This window comes from Lynx rufus, unplaced genomic scaffold (assembly GCF_022079265.1).
Source record: "Lynx rufus isolate CCGP_SWC_20201006 ecotype Redwood Valley unplaced genomic scaffold, mLynRuf1.p SCAF_2, whole genome shotgun sequence".
NCBI classification, from domain to species: Eukaryota; Metazoa; Chordata; class Mammalia; order Carnivora; family Felidae; genus Lynx; species Lynx rufus.
This window is the reverse complement of record NW_025814834.1, coordinates 77,420,903-77,439,580: the sequence shown is the minus strand read 5'-3', so window position 1 is coordinate 77,439,580 and position 18,678 is coordinate 77,420,903. Positions and strand designations below refer to the sequence as shown.

General features: G+C 37.3%; 1 protein-coding gene across 2 annotated transcripts in view; it reads left to right on the top strand.

Annotated features, from left to right (window-relative positions):
* The window catches only part of GALNT13 (polypeptide N-acetylgalactosaminyltransferase 13), a 470,520-nt gene that overhangs the window by 285,438 nt on the left and 166,404 nt on the right, over positions 1 to 18,678 (top strand). For both annotated transcript variants that reach the window (XM_047085690.1, XM_047085689.1), the window contains exon 7: positions 15,435 to 15,615. In XM_047085690.1, coding sequence (XP_046941646.1) covers positions 15,435 to 15,615 — 181 coding nt within the window. The remainder of the gene's footprint in view (positions 1 to 15,434; positions 15,616 to 18,678) is intronic.

The following is an 18,678-nucleotide window of genomic DNA, read 5'->3' as shown; positions in this document are numbered from 1 at the left end:
AATCCAAATTAACAGTTTTACTACATCTGAAAAAATTCAAACTTGATGAATTGAAAAATTTTAAAATCCTTTACAATCAAAGTAGCCACTGGTTTACACTGCAAATAGGGTAAAATGGAAATAAAAATTTTGGTGTAGAGGGGCACCAGGATGGCTTAGTCTGTTAAGCATCCGACTTCAGCCCAGGTCATGATCTCATGGCTCGTGGGTTCCACCTGTGGGTTAGAGCCCACACTGGGCTCTCAGCTGTCAGCACAGAACCCACTTCAGATACTCTGTCTCCCTCTTTCTCCCCCTCCCCCAGTTGTGCTCTCTCTCTCCCTCTCTCAAAAATAAACATTAAAAAAAATTGATGTAGAATTATTAGCACTTCTCATCATTATGTGTCTGAATGCTAAAATATGTTTCTGCACGAACTACTCCATTATCCAAAATTTGACTACATTTTTTTATTTATTTCATTACTTCATAGTCCAGCAATATGCAATTCCAATTTTGTATTTTTTCTCTATTTGATTGTTCAACCATGTTCTTTATGTTTATATTTAAATTCTGTATTTTAATTGGCCAATCAACTTTATATTCTGTATTTTTAACTGGTCAAACAAAGCTATTGGGATTTGAACAATTATCAGACCTTTTAGAATTCTTGAGTTAATATAAGAATCCATAAATAAATTATTCAAGAGCAAAGTGAAATTCTATAATGATGTATTTGGATAGTGATTAAGACTGATGTAAGACTCACGCTCCTTGATCATGCTCCAGATCATTTTCTGGCCCTTTAGAGAAGACCCCAGGAGCTACACGCTTTCGTTCCTCATTTTGAGAACAGAATAGAAACTCTTGACTCTTTAAGGTCATGAAAAGTTGAAGATGTACCTGAAGAAGTTGGAAATGTGTTGCAAGTGTGGAGGCAAAGTATAGGGAAGGTGACAGATTTGAGTTAGCTTTACAGAATTTATAATTAAATGAGCGTGTGAGGATCAATGAGTTTGCCAAGAAAGAAAATAGGGAGAGCAGAAGAGCAAGACATGTCCTTAGGTAGCACCTACGTTTAGAGGTGGGAGAATAAAAGAGAAAGTGAATGCTAAGTCAAAGCTGTCAGAGAAGAACAAATATATATCAAAAAAAACTTAGAAAGTTATGGTGATTGTCAACAGTGTCAAATGTTGCAGAGAAGTAAGAAAGAATAATGAAAGCTCATAAAAAACTTTATGAGCAGTTGCAGATGATAGAATCAAGATACTAGAATATAAGATGTGAAGAAAATTGGATTGTGAAGATATGTAGACAAAAGACTTTTTAAGAAGTTCCCAGCAAATCAGAAAGAAAACACATAGTAACTTAAAGGGTAAATATGACCAAACTAATTCTTTTGTATTTACTATCCTTTTATTTTATCATAGGGGGTAGAATAAAATGTAAGCTTATAGGAAAGAGTAGAAAAAGTAGGTGATATTGAAAAAGAAAGAAGGCACAAGTGATGAGATACATACCTGCAGGTGTTGAAAGATTATTATAGAGATAATAAAAGTTGTCTGTGCAACACTTCCTAGTTTATAAGTTTTGTGCTCATTATTCCACCATGTCTGTACCAGAACACTGTGGATGAGTAGCCATTACTGTCTTATTCTTTTTTTTTTTTAATTTATTCATCTTTGAGAGACAGAGAGAGAGAGAGAGAGAGAGAGAGGGAGCGTGAGTGGGGGAGGAGCAGAGAGAGAGAGGGAGACACAGAATCTGAAGCAGGCTCCAGGCTCTGAGCTGTCAGCACAAAGCCCGATGCAGGACCTGAACTCACTGGCTGCGAGAACATGACCTGAGCTGAAGTGGGAAGTCAGCTGCTTAACCGACTGAGCCACCCAGGTGCCCCATTACTGTCTTATTCTTTAACTAATGATTTTAAATTTCAAAGAAACTAAGACATGTAAATAGAAATTGGCAAGGCTGAACATCAAACCCATGTCTTTTGCTCCTAGTCTAGTCCTCCCCTATTCTGAGTTCAAGATCCCAAAGGCAGGGTTTAATTTTGGAAGGGAGAGTTGACTCATTTTCCTAAAGAAGAAACTAGGGCAATATGAGATGTTTCAAGGTGGAAATGCATAGAAAGTCAGGTCAGCTGTTCTTGAATTCAAAAAAAGTAGAAAGCCAGAAATTCTCTCCAGAGACGATGGTCCTGATAACAGGTTTTGCTAAGAGGAGAAAGTTTCGGATTAAACACATCTTCAGCAAGCATGTGAACGAGCATTGATATTCCCTATTAAACAATCTTTAAATGTCAAAACAGTAACATCTTGCAATTCTAATGAAACAGAGACTGGAAACTTACCTTCACTGTGCTTAAGCATCATATCTGGATAAATAAACTTTGCCCTGCACTCTCTTTTTTTTGTGACGAAGTAAGCAAAGTAACATGCTAAACGTGACTATTTTCAGGCTTACTTCTTCACTCTCCTTTTAAAGTGTAATACAGCCTACAATGACTACTACCAATTTATTTTTAAAAGATCAAAAACTGTCAAAGTACAGTATTATTTTCCTTCACGGTGGGTCTTGTGGGTATTTGTAATGAGTGCTGGAGGTGACATCAATATGGATATTTTTATATCTTTCACATTTATCTCACTAAGCATTTTATGACCAAAAAAAAAGAAAAAAAGAAAAAGATGCCTGTAAGGTGATTTTTGGAAGGGAATCATAGTTTTCCACTGATAGCATTAGAGCTTTATATGTGCTCCCTAGGGAAAGTATTTATCTGAGGCAAAACTTATAGCTTCCTATAAAAATGTCTCAGGTCCAGGACAAGAAACAAAATGTCTCTAGCTGACTAAAAACTAAGAAAAGAAAATCCTGTCCATGAAAGGATGACTGTTAGGATAAGTGCCTCTTAAAACAGTCCTTTTGTTGTAGGCAGGACAGACTACTCTTCAACTGTCAAATGCAAATTGATGACTGGACTTTAATGTGCCCAGTACTAACACTCACAACTAGACGGGGCTGCAAGCTACTTGAAGACAGAGAGCCGCGCTTGGTTATTCCTCCTCTACGCCCCAGAGCCCAGCATGGTGCTTATCACAAAGTTAATGGCTACTATCTGTTTGTCAAAGACACCAGCCAAGGCCTAAGGGAAAATGCTTGAGAGGGGAGAGGTCATTTCCTCTTCTCAGGGCCATACATTTGAAAAGCATTGGACGACTTTACAAGTTACACAGGAAATTTCATTTAATCTAAAATCCTGGGGCCGCAACCAGGGAGGTGGACGGTTTATAGATGGAGATATCAAGTACCTGAAGGATAACTCTTTCTGAGGTACCAAGGTTCTTCCCTTACCCCATTCAAGTACTTTTTAAGTATCTCTGGCATCCATAAAAAGGGCAGGAGATGCTGTCACACACTGCAGCTGGGTACCCAGGTGGTCTACTGATATTCAAAGAGGACTGTTTTGGCATGGATTCTAGGGCAGCTTCATGCAGCTGCCAGCAGCCGCTCTGTGGCTGGAAGCAGCAGATGTTACTAGTATCTGACAGGCAATCAGATCATCCAACATGGGAGGACACCAAGGTAAAATGCAAAATATCTGACCCAAATATCATTTAATAAATCACAGACCCTTTTTCTCCAGTTCTCAAAAATTGCATCTAAATACAGTTTTTTTCCACGTTCAAGATTTATTCATAGGATTAATTATACAATGAGGAAAGCACAAATTCCAATAATTGTACCTTTGTCTTCATTAATATTCCCCTTAAATGCATTGAAAATACTTCCAAAACCTCTAGTGTTTATCACGCTTTAAAACTGATAGTTGAAAGATAAAAGAGTATGACTGTCTCACATATTATTTCTCTTGCTCTTTTTTTATGAATTAATCTGCTTGTAGTAATCTATGCTAATATAAAAAGCAATACTTTTTTATAAATATGACAAGCTAGACACTAATTTTCTTAAGCAGAGCCACCTTATATTACGGAGGATTTGCAGTATCTGGTAGGCTGTTTTATGTTCTTCATTTCTTGCCTGCTATACTCATACATGTCATTTAAGCGGAAGATACAAGATTTGCCATAACACAATCAGGATCTAGAGGAGAATTGGGAATTTCTTCAATATCAGAAGTCCTGATAAGATGTGGAATAATGACAAGTTACAATTCTCCTGACACCGAGAAATACAGTGGCCATCATATGCTATAATTCTTAAGGTCAGACAGCTCCAAGGCAGAGGAAGTCATTGGAAGGCAAAAGGTGATAGTAGAATGTACATTATAAAATGTTGGTGTGTATATGTTGGAGGTATCTCTACTATGCATCTTAATTGATGGGAATGAGTGTTTGTATATGAGGAGAGCGGGAGATGAGATTAAAAAGCTCCTGTTTGTAACCCCTACCATCTCACCCTACCTCTGATGCACACTGGTTCATATTCAAACTGTCTCAGCTCTATTCCAAAACAGTTCCCCCACTTCCAGCCACACCCAGTATAAGCACACCCTTCCATTCTTCTTCTCTATTTTCTCCTTCCTTGTCTTCCTTTCACTCCCCTCCCTCTCCCTTCCACCCCCAACTCTCAAGAGTCATTTGCTAAGTCTTAGGCAAAGTAAAAAGATGGTTGGGTTGTCGCTTTGCCAAAGACTTAGCAAATGACTCTTGAGAGTTGAGGGTGCAAGGGAGCGGGAGGGGAGTGAAAGGAAGGCAGACTTATTTCAGGATTAATGTGTTAGGTCCTATAGAAAATGAGTAGGTGTAAAAGCGTCCATTTTGAATTTGAGGCTTTCATGAAATGTATTTCTAGGTTGGAAAGAGATCACAGATTCAGGATGTCCAAGGATGAAAAGTACTTTGGAAGGGAAAGTACTTGATAACTAGATATTTTTGTAGCAAATTGATGGGAAATATGAAATAGTATAGGTTCAATTCAGGATTGTCTGTATTTAATACCGATATGAAAATAAAATCTCTGGGGCTCCTGGGTGGCTCAGTTGGTTAAGCATTTAACTCTTGATTTCAGCTGAGGTCATGATCAGATGGTTGATGAGATCAAGCCCTGCATCAGGCTCTGTGCTGACACAGTGAGGACCCTGCTTGAGATTCTCTCTCTCTCTCTCTCTCTCTCTCTCTCTCAGTCTCAAAATAAATTAAAAAAATAAAAAATGAAAATAAAATAAAATCTTCACAGTACTCTAATATATAGTGATTTCCTGAAAAATTCTCTGAAAGAAGAAAAGTACTTTTGTGATTTCCCTTGTTTTATAACATTTATGACCTTTCTTAAATAGGACACTCCCAAAACATGCACATACACACAATGACTGCCTCATAATATTTACAGTATTATCCCTTTCATACTTTCTCATGTTTAAAGAATAATATCTACACAGCATGTACTTCTAATACAGCTAAAGTCAAGTCAACTTGCCTAAGTAGTGAAATGTTGATTAAAATTTTGGGGAGATGTGTCACTCCTATCTAAAAATGATGTCTAAAAGTGGTCATATACCCTATACAAAGGGATCAATCTGAATCCTAGAAATCTGGAAGAAAATTTAGCCATTATCAACTTCAATTCCTCTTCTTTTACATGTGAGTTTTCTGAGGCCTCTCAAGATTAAATGACTTATTCCAATTTCTATAATCAGTTTTTATTTCAAGTCAAGAATATAGCTTTCCAATTTCGAATCTGATGCTTTCTTTTCTTTTCCATAAAAATGATTATTTTTGCTTTAAGCATTAAATTATCCAGTAGTGGGTAGATTCCTTGGGCATGTTGACTCTGTGATCTCTTGCAACTCAGGTGCACACTTAAAGGCCGTACAGCAGCTTGCATACAAGAGTCTTTATCTTGAGATGTTACAATACCAGCTCTAGAGTGCCCTTCCAGATCACATAAATCTCCCCAATTATACTGTGGAGTGAAAACTAGGTCAAGAGTCAAACCAACCAATTAAAGCAGATATTCCCCCCAGTCAAAACAACTATGTGGAATAACTGGAAAATTTCATGTCAAGAGTAAATAGAAATGCCTACTGAACACCTTGTACCAGCCCCTTTCGATTAATGACTTCTGTGCCTCTTGTGTTTGTGCTAACCTATCAAGGACCGTAGTGCCTTCAGGATCTCACTGAAGTCTCTTTTAGACTTTGTTTCTGTTGTAAGATTAAAGGATTTGTCATCAGTCTACTTGAATATGTATAAACAAAGTGGAGAGTTGAAGTGCTGAGAGGGATTATTCACAACAAATAATACACGTAGAATGAAATAGTTTGAAAATTGAGTAATCATTGTTTTGTTTCAGTTTTCCCTTTGCCAGAACTGAGAAAAGGAATCACGTTTGGTTTCTAATTGCATCTCACGGTAGACACATTTTGTGTATGCTGTGTAATTTTCTATATTTCCCTATATCACTATTAATAGATTAATCAGTCATGTCAGTATATATCAGCACCAAGATCAGCAAAACATCTTAAACCTTGTAAGCCCCGATTTAATGGTAAATTTAAGTTCTGGGTTTTTTTGTGTGTGTGTGTGTTTTGTTGTTGTTGTTGTTGTTTGTTTGTCTTTTACTATATGTGATTTATGCTGATTTCATGAAGTAAAACATGTGATGATGGAATTCAATTTCATAAAGTGAAACACGTATTACTCCCCACAGAGAGATAATAATATGGATGGGGAGATAAGATTACTATATGTAAATAGTGTATATATACATAAACATACATACACATAAATATACATGCACAGACACACACACAAGAACATTTTATAAGATGACAGTCCGTATAGAATTGAGAGCTGCATGGGGTGACATGATGAGGAGGAACGGCTGTGAGTCAGTGGAACCTGAGACCCAGGAAATCTGGTAGTTGAGAACTGTTTCCCAAAACAAAATGTATGGTTGGGCCTAATAGGGAAAATATAGACAAGGGAAAACACATACATTAATTATTAATCTTAATTCCCCAAATTATATCAAGTTATTACAGGGGTGCCCGGGTGGCTCAGTTGGTTGACTGTCCGACTTCGGCTCAGGTCATGATCTCGCGGTTCGTGAGTTCGAGCCCCGCCTCAGGCTCTGTGCTGACAGCTCAGGGCCTGGAGCCTGCTTGGGATTCTGTGTCTCCCTCTCTTTCTGCCCCTCCCCCACTCATGCTCTGCCTCTCTCTCTCTCTCTCTCTCTCTCTCTAAAATAAGTAAACAATAAAAAAAAGTTTTTTTTAAGCTAATACATTCCTCTGTTTTCATTATCATCACTCTGGTCCAAGTCATCATCATCTCTTCCCTAGATTACTGAGATAACCTCTAAAGAAATCTCTCTATTTGCTCCATTTCAATCCATTTTTCACATAAAGGCTAAATATCTTTGCGAGCGCCGAACTGCCTCAATCCTCACAACAAACCTCTCTGCAGTTGGTTCTGCTAGTCTCATGTTCTTACCTGAGACTTGAAGCACAGAAGGATGAAGTCACCAAGTTCACCCTGCTAGTAAGTGTCAGGGCTAGGGTATGACCTCAGGAGCCAGAGCCTGTAGCATCATAACTATTGTGCTCTGTGGCCTCTGTGGTATATTGTGGTTGCTACTAAGGCCATATTAAACAGTGACTTTGTGCCAGAGATAGTATGTGTGTGGGTTGGGGGCAGGGGCATAAAGATTAGTATAAAAACAAGCAGCTGCATGAATTTGGCACAACAGGTGTAAAATTAGAAGGAGAAGCACTAGAACTGAGATTGCAAAGTTGGAGCTTATGAAGTTTACGAACCTTAATTAAAATGTCACTGATGTAGGTGCCAAAAAACATGAAAAGAATAATGTATGTTAGTTAATTGTCTTCTAGCTGGGGGAAGAAACTCAAGTAGATAATCAAATGAGCAATGGGCATTTTACATTTTGATTAATAACCTTTTCCATCATCAAAAGACACTCATAAAAATATCTGGGAAAGAAAACAAGTAACTAGCTGGCTTCAATTCTCTGTGGATAAAAGGACAGTTTGTATTTCATACATGGTCAAATTTACTTGAGAGAGATACACTATACAAGTATTAATCTGTTGGAAGCCTGGAAAATAACAATCAGATATGCTCAGTGATACAAAGTAATTTGGACATCACATGCTTGTGTGGATGAGACATCATGTTTTATTCAGTTTATGCTGTTTGTTCAGACACTGTAAAATAATTTCAGAGAACAAAATGTAGTGTTCTAATTGGAAACTAATTGGCTATTCTTTTAAACTCTGTGCTGTACCTAAATCCTTAGGCGTTAATATTACAATTCAAATAAAAGGCAAAAATGAAGGCAAAACTTACCAAGGTTTAAAAGAAAATATTTTTTAAGAAGCAACAATAAGCAAATTATCTACAGATATTGGTTTCCCTAAACAACAATGGAAGTTAAATAATATACAAATAACATTTAACTTCTTCCCAGGTGAAGTGTCAGGCACAGCGCTTGATATACACTATCTTATTTGAGTCTTAGGGAGTAGTTATTATTATGCCTATATTCCAGTAGGAAAATTAAGGCCTTAAAGACTTAAATAAGTTTTACCAATATGCGCAGATAGTAAGTGACAGAACCACTAGGAAAACTATTTGCTAATTTCCAAGCCCAAGTTCTTAATGAGTATGTCGTACTTTTCCTTCCTTCTTTTCTTTGCTTCATTTCTTCCCCTTTTCTGAAATACTTATTGAAGATAACACCAAGGAAAATTATTATGGTATCATTGGGTCTCCACTCAACATGAGTTCTTCCTACTTTAATATTTAATCATGTAGTTTTCTGGGCAACTGTTTATGTCTTAATTCTTTCACATTACTGAAGTGTCTACTAAGTACAGAGTACTTAGGTCAATATTTGGTCAATATTTTTTTAGTGTTTGTTTATTGTAAGAGAGAGAGTGAACGCGTGTGCACAAGTGGGGGAGGGGCAGAGAGAGAGGGAGAGAGAAAGAGAGAAAGCATGAGTATCTCAAGCAGCCTCCACGCTGTCAGCACACAGCCCGACGAGGAGCTCAGTGTCACGAACCGTGAGATCATGACCTGAGCCCAAATCAAGAGTCAGATGCTTAACCCACTGAGTCACCTAGGCGCCCCCTATTTGCTCCGTATTTGATCAATTAAGTGTTTTGCTTTTATATTACCTAACTGGGTGTTATTATGACCAGATATCAGCCTAACTAATACATAACGTTATGCATTCTTACCTTGATCTTTTCATTTTCATGCAAATTTTGAGGAGAGGCTTTACCTGAGAAATGCAATATAAGTGTTAATCCACACATTTTGTAAATACTAGTGGCAATGCAAGACGTTCTCACTTTATTCCAGGAGTCAGTAGACTATGACTCACAAGCCAAGCCCGGGCCAGTAGTCACTGAGTTATGGAACAGTTACTTCTACTTCCATTACCTCTGCTAAATATACCTAAGAACTGCCTCCATCTGTGAGAGTCACAGTCAGGGGCAAGTTTGCTTTGTGTCTCAAAGTCAACAGCCATTACTGCATTATGCCTGTACATGTGCACACAGAGTCTCATTGCAAGTTAGCATGATAATAAAAAATCAACACTTTCATGTATCGTTACCTTTGCCTATGAGGCGGGAAAGGAGAGAGACTAACGGAACTCAATTTTTGAACATTTTCCAACTAGGTATCCTTCTTTTTGTGCACATATTCAGGGCATAGAACCAATAAGCTTACAAACCAGGGTAGGGCCAAGAAGTGACAGAGTGGAAATAAAGCATCCTCACTTACCCAGCTACAGTGCTAATCCGTATTTGCTAACAGGTAAACTGTGGACTCAGAAGACAATTGTCAGTCCCTGATTTGTAGGCAACAGGGCTTATTGAACAGCCTAAATTTAGAGAAGCACAAACTTAAAATGATTTTTTTCCCTCCAATCATTGCAAAATGCTCTGAGGAGTATCCATTTCCAATGCTGATGTCATTTAGGACAGACTCAAGAGCTTTCCAGCCGCTTCCACTTATTAAAAGTACTAGTAATGCTCCGTTTCAGGCTTTGATTTCACAATCAGGGCATACCTCAGATTCTCTTCTCTTCCTAGGCCCGTGCTGACATGAGCACTTGGAAGGGAGAAGGCAGGGTATTCCGGGTTGCCGCTCCCCCAGGGTATGTCAAATAGGAGGGCTAGAGAAATGTGAGGTCTTATCTGATTTCATGTTTTACAATGGCCGCTTACTCAGTGTGGTCCCACTTGCTACTAGGGGCCGCCATCCATGAGTCTTGTATACACAGCTTCACTGTTTTCTCACAAGTGCTCTCAGCTTCACCTTCTATCCCTTCTGTTTTCTAAGGGCCTTTTGAGAGGGAAATCTTAGTTTCTTTCTCACCCTACGTGGTCTCCAACTGCCCTTCCCAATATTATGTCTCCTTGCTGATCTGCCATATTGCTAGTTTCACAGCTCATTTTCCCTCTTCTATATTCCATGATCTATAGCATTTGGGAACCACTAAAGTCTTGTTCAGTTGTCTCCAAAGACTACCCCTTCCCAGGATCACTGTATCACTGCACCTACCAACTCTGCTACAATAAGCTGTACAATATGTCCCAGACCACCTCAGGTTTCTCTAGGACGTAAGTGTTTCCTATTTTATTAGCGTCATGCTTTTCCTGACACTCGAGGCTTTCCCACAAACTCACTCACCACATTGGGCTGTGTTCTTCTGGTAACACCAGGGTAGTCAGCTGATTGTACTGCTCAGCAAGTATCTAGCAGGGAGTGAAATGCCAGTCTCTTCTTCACTCATAGAGCTCCCCTATAGAAGTTGGTTGAAGGAAGAAAGAGGCTCTTCATTCATGCCTAATCTGTAGAACAGGAGGGGGCACAATGAAGAGAATATCTGAAATCCCCTCCAGGTGAAACACGGCATATGCTATTTCTTCTGAACTTGGGGCACATTGTGGAATGGCCTGGTCACAGTACAAATACCTGAGTACTTCACTAAATCATGCTTTTCAGAGAGAGATAATGTGAATTCAGCCAAAGGGTTACTTTAATAATGTTAAAAAGGAAGATTGTATCATTTAGCCACCTTGTTTTTCATAAGCCATCAACCATGTCTAATGTCAATTGTTTGTGTTGTAACCACCAGAGAACGTCCTCAATTCCCAACGCATGTTAAATAACCATTGCATTTGATTTTACTTGACCACTCTACTTAGATTGATACTCAGAGTATTTCCTTAAAAAATGCTATTTAAAACCCCTTCAAAATATGTCTACTTCATCTCATCATCTGCCAGGAATGCTTTTTTTTAATATTAATCTTGGAAGTTAATTTTGAGTTATCCATTTTTTCATTCAACCAACATGCAATGATACCTCCTGTGTAACAAGCACTGGGCTTGGCTCAGGGGTGCAACATTGACCAGATAGCTCCACTGCCCTTTTAGAGTCTACAGGCTAGTTGGGGGGGGGGGCGGGGATGCACAGCAAAACAAATACAAATATTACAGATTGTGATAAGCCAAGAAGGAAATATACAAAGTGCCATTGCAGAAGATAACTGGGCTGGGACCCTTTAAATATGGAAATTAGGGAAGAGCTGTCTGATGCAGTGATGTTTTAGCTAAGATGAGAAGTGTGGGAAAGAGGCAGTCAGGTGAAGGGCAGACAGAATTGTATTCCAGGTTTAGGGAAAGCCCTTGGTGAGGCTTCGGTGTGTACAAGGGTATGAGATTTGTTATTCTAGGAAATGGCAGAGGGCCAGGATCACCAGTGCTTATTGATAGAGGGAGAGACTCACGTAGGGTCTGAGAGGCCCTGCCTAAAGGATTTTGTTTATATTCACAGTTCAGTAAGAAACCATTGAAGTGTTTAAACACAGAAGTAAATTAAATAATTAAATTTTTAAAAGACTCCTCTGATTTCTCAGTACAAAACAAATTATAGGAAACACCAGTGAGAGCAGCAAGACAGTTAAGAGTCCATTGCAATTGACCCACAAGAAATGTTGGTGATTAGGACAAGGATTGTGACGGAGAGACAGGGAGAGATGGATATACTGAGAATTATTTTTATAGATAGTAAAGCCAGGATTTGTTAACAGATTAAATATAAGTGATGAAAGGGGCGCCTGGGTGACTCAGTTGGTTAAGCGTCTTGACTTCAGCTCAGGTCATGATCTCGCTGTCTGTGAGTTTGAGCCCCATGTCAGGCTCTGTGCTGACACCTCAGAGCCTGAAGCCTGCTTGGGATTCTGTGTCTCCCTCTCTCTCTGCCCCTCCCCCGCTCACACTCTGTTTTTCTCTGTCTCTCAAAAAATAAAATAAAATGTTAATAAAAAATTAATATAAGTGATAGAAAAAGGAGAAATCAATAATGACTTCTAGGGTTTGCAAGGGAGAGAGGCTTCTGTTTTCTCTTTTATTTAGTTTTTCTTTTCTTTTCTTTCTTTTTTTTTTTTTTTTGGATTGACCACATGAGTAAGTGGTGGCACTATTTATTGATGATTAAAAAGACAGACATGGATCAGTCAGTTGAGCACCGATTTCAGCTCAGGTCATGATCTAGGAGTTCATGAGTTTGAGCCCCGCATAGGGCTCTGTGCTGACAGCTCAGAGCCTGGAGCCTGCTTTGGATTCTGAGTCTCCCTCTCTCTGCCCCTCCCCCACTATGTGTTTGTCTCACTCTCTATCAAAAATAAATAAACATTTTAAAAAATTATTTAAAAAGAGAAAGAAAGTAAGACCTGGCTTACAAAGCCAGGATGAATCTGCAGTTCCACTTCAGACGTATTAATTTAGGTGTATCTCAGACACGCAAGAGGAGATACCCAGTAAATGTTTGGATACTCAGCTCTGGATCCCAGAGGAGAGGTCTGAGCTGAGATGTCACTGTTGACTTTGTGAGTATTCAGATCCTATGTAAGGTCATCGGAGTAAATAAGACCACCTGGAGAATGAGTAAAGGAAGGTGGAGGCTAACATTTAAATATTTACAGTGAAAATATGTAAACATTGAAGTACTGGGAGGGAAAGCAAGACAATCTAAGAGAGGAGTCAGCTAGATAGATATTCATCAAGGGAAAAGTTTGTGTTTTCCACCGTGGCAGTTTTGAGGGAGCTGCAAAAACAAACAGCATTTCACTATGCATAAGGAGATGGATGAAAATTGAGGAAGGGAAACAACGCATATCAATAAACATTTGAAGCTAATTTACAGTGAGAGGAAACAGAGAAATGAGGTACTTTGGACCAAGGGAAGAACTTTTCCTTGGGTTTGTAATCTTTTTAGTTGTTTATCTCTTTCAGAATCTATTTGAAAGATAAGAGATTTTAGGTTGGGGTGCCTGAGTGGCTCAGTCAGTTAAGCATCTGACGGCTCAAGTCATGATCTTGTTGTTTGTGAGTTCGAGCCCCACATGGGGCTCTGTGCTGAACTCAGAGCCTGGAGCCTGCTTCAGATTCCACTCCCTGATCATGCTCTGTCACTCTCTCTAAAAAATAAATAAACATAAAAGAAAAAAGATAAGAGATTTTAACAGATATTATATGAAGGTAGTCATAGTGTAGTAAGGAGCAAAATTATCAACATCTCAGGTAAAAATCAAAGGGAGAACCAGACCAGTGAAGTTCTTAAGACAGAATTAGGCATAAAGTTGACTGACACACAAGTATTGATTTGTCTTTGATAGAAGGATCAACTTCCTCAATTTTAATGGAATAGAACAGTGTAAGGATTTCATAATTCCAAGAAGGTTTATACATTTAATGCTACAAAGATGAGAGAGTTACCAATCAATTAAATACTTTGATTATTTAAGAAAGCTCTATCCTGTGTCTTGAGGGTAAGAGCGAGTTCCATTCTTCTTTTGTATTTCAGTTATATTTTATTCTTACATTTTAGGTTAGGCTGAAACTTCTTTCCTGTTAGCATTATGGTGTTTTGACAGTTAGAAAATGAGAAAGAATAGATTGCACATGTAATGCAATGTACAACACATGTACAAGCCGGTTGATGAATATAACTTGTCATTTAGCATCTTCCATCTTCTGGTAAATTGAATGTCTCTACTGCTACCCAAGCTCAACGACAGCCCTCTTCTAAGATGAATATTGCTTGAGAGGTCAACTGGAGAAAACTTTATCTTTCAAAAATAAGCAGTTCTCCTTAAAAGAACAATGTTAATTACCATATAAAACCCAGTCCTTTCAGGGAAGCCTGGGTGGCTCAGTCAGTTAACCATCCAACTCTTGATTTCGGCTCAGGTTATGATCTCACAGTTCATGAGTTCAAACCCTGCACGGGACTCTGCACTGGCAATGCAGAGTCTGCTTGGGATTCTCTCTCCCTCTCTCTCTGCCCCTCCTCCACTCATTCCCTCTCCCTTTCTCTCTCAAAAAATAAATAAACATTAAAAAAAAGAACAATGCTTCCAATATATAATGATAACTATGACTTGTTTATTGGGATAAACAACCTGTAGCACATATGCAATATATTACATGTATGTAATAAACATACACATACGAGTGTGTGTTCTATGTTTGTATATATATATATGTTTGTGCATGTATATATATATATATGTGTGTGTGTGTGTGTGTATTAGTATATTTTATAGATAGCATGCATATACACATATGCTATTAGTATAACCTGTAGCTAAATAATGTAATTTTATAGAAATAAATGTGTTAGGGATACTTAATAATTAGCCTCAACTGCACAGTAAATCTAGGACACCAAGAAATATAGGCAAATGTTTTCTAAGAATTTACAGTTTTGAACAAGAGATAGTGAAGTAAACAATTGCTTACAAGACGGTGTAATCAGTTCTTTATGAAAGGATGTTTAAAGTACCAAAGTCACAACTACAAAACCTCCCTACATAACCTTCTAGAAAAAGTGATCTTGGAGATAGATTTTGAAGGACGCATAGATGGTGAGTGGATATAAAGGAGTCCTAGCACATTTTAATAAGAATACTATATCCAAAGGTGTAAGATACTGGCAATATATGATAGCTGAAATTGACAGTCATTTAAAATGACTGGAGTAAAATGAGTGGAGTATAATTGATTTTGCTTTAAACAAATTTAGATATTTACCATGACATCTAACACGTATAATAAATTCATTAATTCATAGCAGAGTTTAGATACTAAATACTATTAAGTAGTGATTAGGTTAACTACTAGAAACTGAAAATTTGGTAGTTTAACAAAGGCAATGAAAAAATAATTGAAACTTATAAGTCCAACACTACAATATTTACAAATATCAAGGTCTTCTAAATTAGAATCCTTTGCCAAGCTAAGTATACCAGTTCTAAATTTTGTGTCCATCTGAGGTTTGCTTGAGCCATATAAGATCTAAAGATCTGGCCTTAGTTAGCCTCAGTTCCTTGTCAGACATTATTACTGCATTATTTACAATGATTGAGATATGATTGCTTTTTTTCCACAGATTTGGCAATGTGGAGGCTCTTTGGAGATTGTGACTTGCTCCCATGTTGGTCATGTTTTTCGGAAGGCAACTCCTTACACTTTCCCTGGTGGCACTGGTCATGTCATCAACAAAAACAACAGGAGACTAGCAGAAGTTTGGATGGATGAATTTAAAGATTTCTTCTACATCATATCCCCAGGTAAACAATTCTAATATCTTTCTTCATCTGCAGGGAAAAATAAAATATTAAACATGCTAAATATGTGTTTCATTATTGCTACTATTCCACCAGTTTAAGTAAAATGTATTTTATCACCATAATATTACAGAAAATCGTATTTGAGAAGGTAGTACTATGAAGTCATTTTTCATATCAAATGAGAAGGACTATACTTATCTCAAATGGCTAAATATTCCTTTTTCTTTGTTTCTTTCTTGGCACAAGTATTATGCCAGAAAAGTGGAGCAAGCAGAGAGATCTAAATTTAATTAATATGTATCAGCTCAACTTAAGAAAAAAAAAATTTTAAAAAGAAGTAAGCCTTTGTTTCCTTATTTCCCAAATAAAGTTGGATAAGTTGGCAAGAAATTTTGTTAACATTTAAACAGAGATGTTCCCTACTGCCTAAATGATTTCCTAAAGATATAGGATGGTAAGTTACACAGATATAAAACTTTATCTTTTTAAAGAATATTAAATGATGTAGTAAATTACTCATTAATAGATATGTAGAAAAGCATAATATAGGATACTAAAATATTATCCTACTTTAGTTACAAAACGTAGATATGGAGATAGAGGTAAATGTAAGCTATCACTGGATAATAGGATTGTGAATAATTTATTCTTTTCCTTATATCTTTTTAAATTTTTAAAATAAAACATAGCATTTACTGTTAAATTTATTTGAAATGAATTTAAAGGGAAAATATATTTTAATAAAGAATTTAAAAATTGTTTTAAAGAATGTTACTAGCCATTAAAAAAGAAGAAAAATATAAAGTGTGAAAAAAAAATCCCATACCTGAGTGGAGTAATTATGAATGATTTTATTTTTATAATTTTCTAGAATTTTCCTAATAGCTGTATTACTTATTTAAAAAAACAACCTCTGGGGCGCCTGGGTGGCGCAGTCGGTTACGCATCCGACTTCAGCCAGGTCACGATCTCGCGGTCCGTGAGTTCGAGCCCCGCGTCGGGCTCTGGGCTGATGGCTCGGAGCCTGGAGCCTGCTTCCGATTCTGTGTCTCCCTCTCTCTCTGCCCCTCCCCCGTTCATGCTCTGTCTCTCTCTGTCCCAAAAATAAATAAATGTTGAAAAAAAAAAATTAAAAAAAAAAAAACAACCTCTGAGACATTGCGTTGTTTTCTAAGGAAGTAACGTGAGACATTATGAGAAGATACAAACAAGGAGAAGACATAGGGGCCTTCAAGATCTCAAAGTTTAGGCAAAGAGAAACATAAATTAATACAATGGGAGTTCAACTGTATTGATAAAATAATTTTTTAAAATTCTATTTTGATAGTTTATGCATAGGCCTTGTGGTCATCAATGTCATCATTATGTAACCCACAAGAATACCAAAAATTCATGCTTACATCTTCTCTCCTACATTATAATCTATTGAACGGTTTGGAAACACCAGTTTAGGTTCTGACAGGCTCTGATTTCTGAAAGTATATATGCGGCTGTGAAAATTCTTCTTCTACAGATAAAGGGACAATGAGCAGTATGAACTTCCTTATTAAGATCCAGTATTACTATAGAAAAGAAAAATGAGAGCAATGCATGTGTAAATGTGTGATTAGGTGAAGGATTTTTCTTGCACATTTTCAAGCCTCTTCCATGTTGAGAAGCTATTGTCAGGAACACTATTTCACGCATAGATGTATTTCTCTTTACAGTAGAAAGCCAGTCCAGATATTCAGAGTCGCATTTGGCAAGAACATGTAAAATTCGTAGCAAGGCAGTGACATTTATATAACCTTTTCATTTTCTTTTGATAATGCCTTCTGAACTCAAATCATTACTTGTAGAAATATATAAGCTCAAATACGAAGAAAGGAGTAGTGGAAGAAAGAAATGTGCCATGTGTGATTATATACAACTTATATTCAGGAATAGAAGTATTTGAGAATAATTGCAACCATGTGTATTGTAGTCACCCATGATGAATATTATTTGTAAAAAGCAATGTGTTAGATTTTGTATAATTTCCCATTGAGTGAAAAAGGCAGATAAATAGTAGAACCATTTCTCAAACTGTAATGAAATGAAAGCCTTAGAGTTTAATGGGTAAAAAGGAACACTTGCTTTCTGGAACTACTGACTTTATGTTACTCAACAGGGACTGTTTGTATATTCTGGAAATCGTAGCTATCATTTGGAAGCTTATTGTTCTTATGAAATAGGCTTATTTAAATCCAAAAAGGTATTTTGGAAAGCAGGAAAAGGACATTTGGGGAATATGCTGAAAATATCTAGGAACTTCTTCAGGACGTTTGTGTTTTTGTATGTCTCTGAGACTGTCAGCGTGGCCAAGCGTGGAGCTTGCCTGCTGTAGTATGGGCAAGAAGGAAAAAACAAAAACACAAAACAATAAATTGCTTCTCAGTGAAAAAGGAAAGGAAGTAAGCTGGAAACTAGAGTTGGATGCCAAAAACAGTTCTAGCCCTAGACAGCTTTCAGATCATCCAAAAATAGATAAAATGTGTTTTATTGGGGAAATCAAGACTCTGTCACTTGTATGGTGGTGAGCCTTTTTTGAGTGAATGACTATTTTAGTCATTACTGATCATCTGTGATACTCTTAAAATCAACATCATGGATTTCTTTGCTATCATCCAGAATTGTTGGGATTCTGTTTTTCATCTCCTTGGGTAAAAGGAAAGTTTGTAAAGAGAGAAGGTGGTGTATGGGGATAGCAGAGAGATCCATGCGTGCACACCTACACTTAGACTTACATCCTTTACTCTGATATACATACACACACACAAACACACACATGTATTTATGAAAAACTCTAAAAAGCTTATATTGAATTCTGTCTAATTCTCCAAAACTTCCTTAATAAGCGGGCTAAGGAAAATGTTATAATGCTTTCTAGAAGGACCTTTATGTATCTATTAATTTGCCCAAGATGTTTTGTGAAGAGACTCCCATTTTTTACACCCAAGGCTTCTATTAAACAAAAATCTTGTTCTCCTCTTACACAGCTGTTCAAAGGGTGATCTTTAAGTGCTGAACCTTTATGAATTGGAT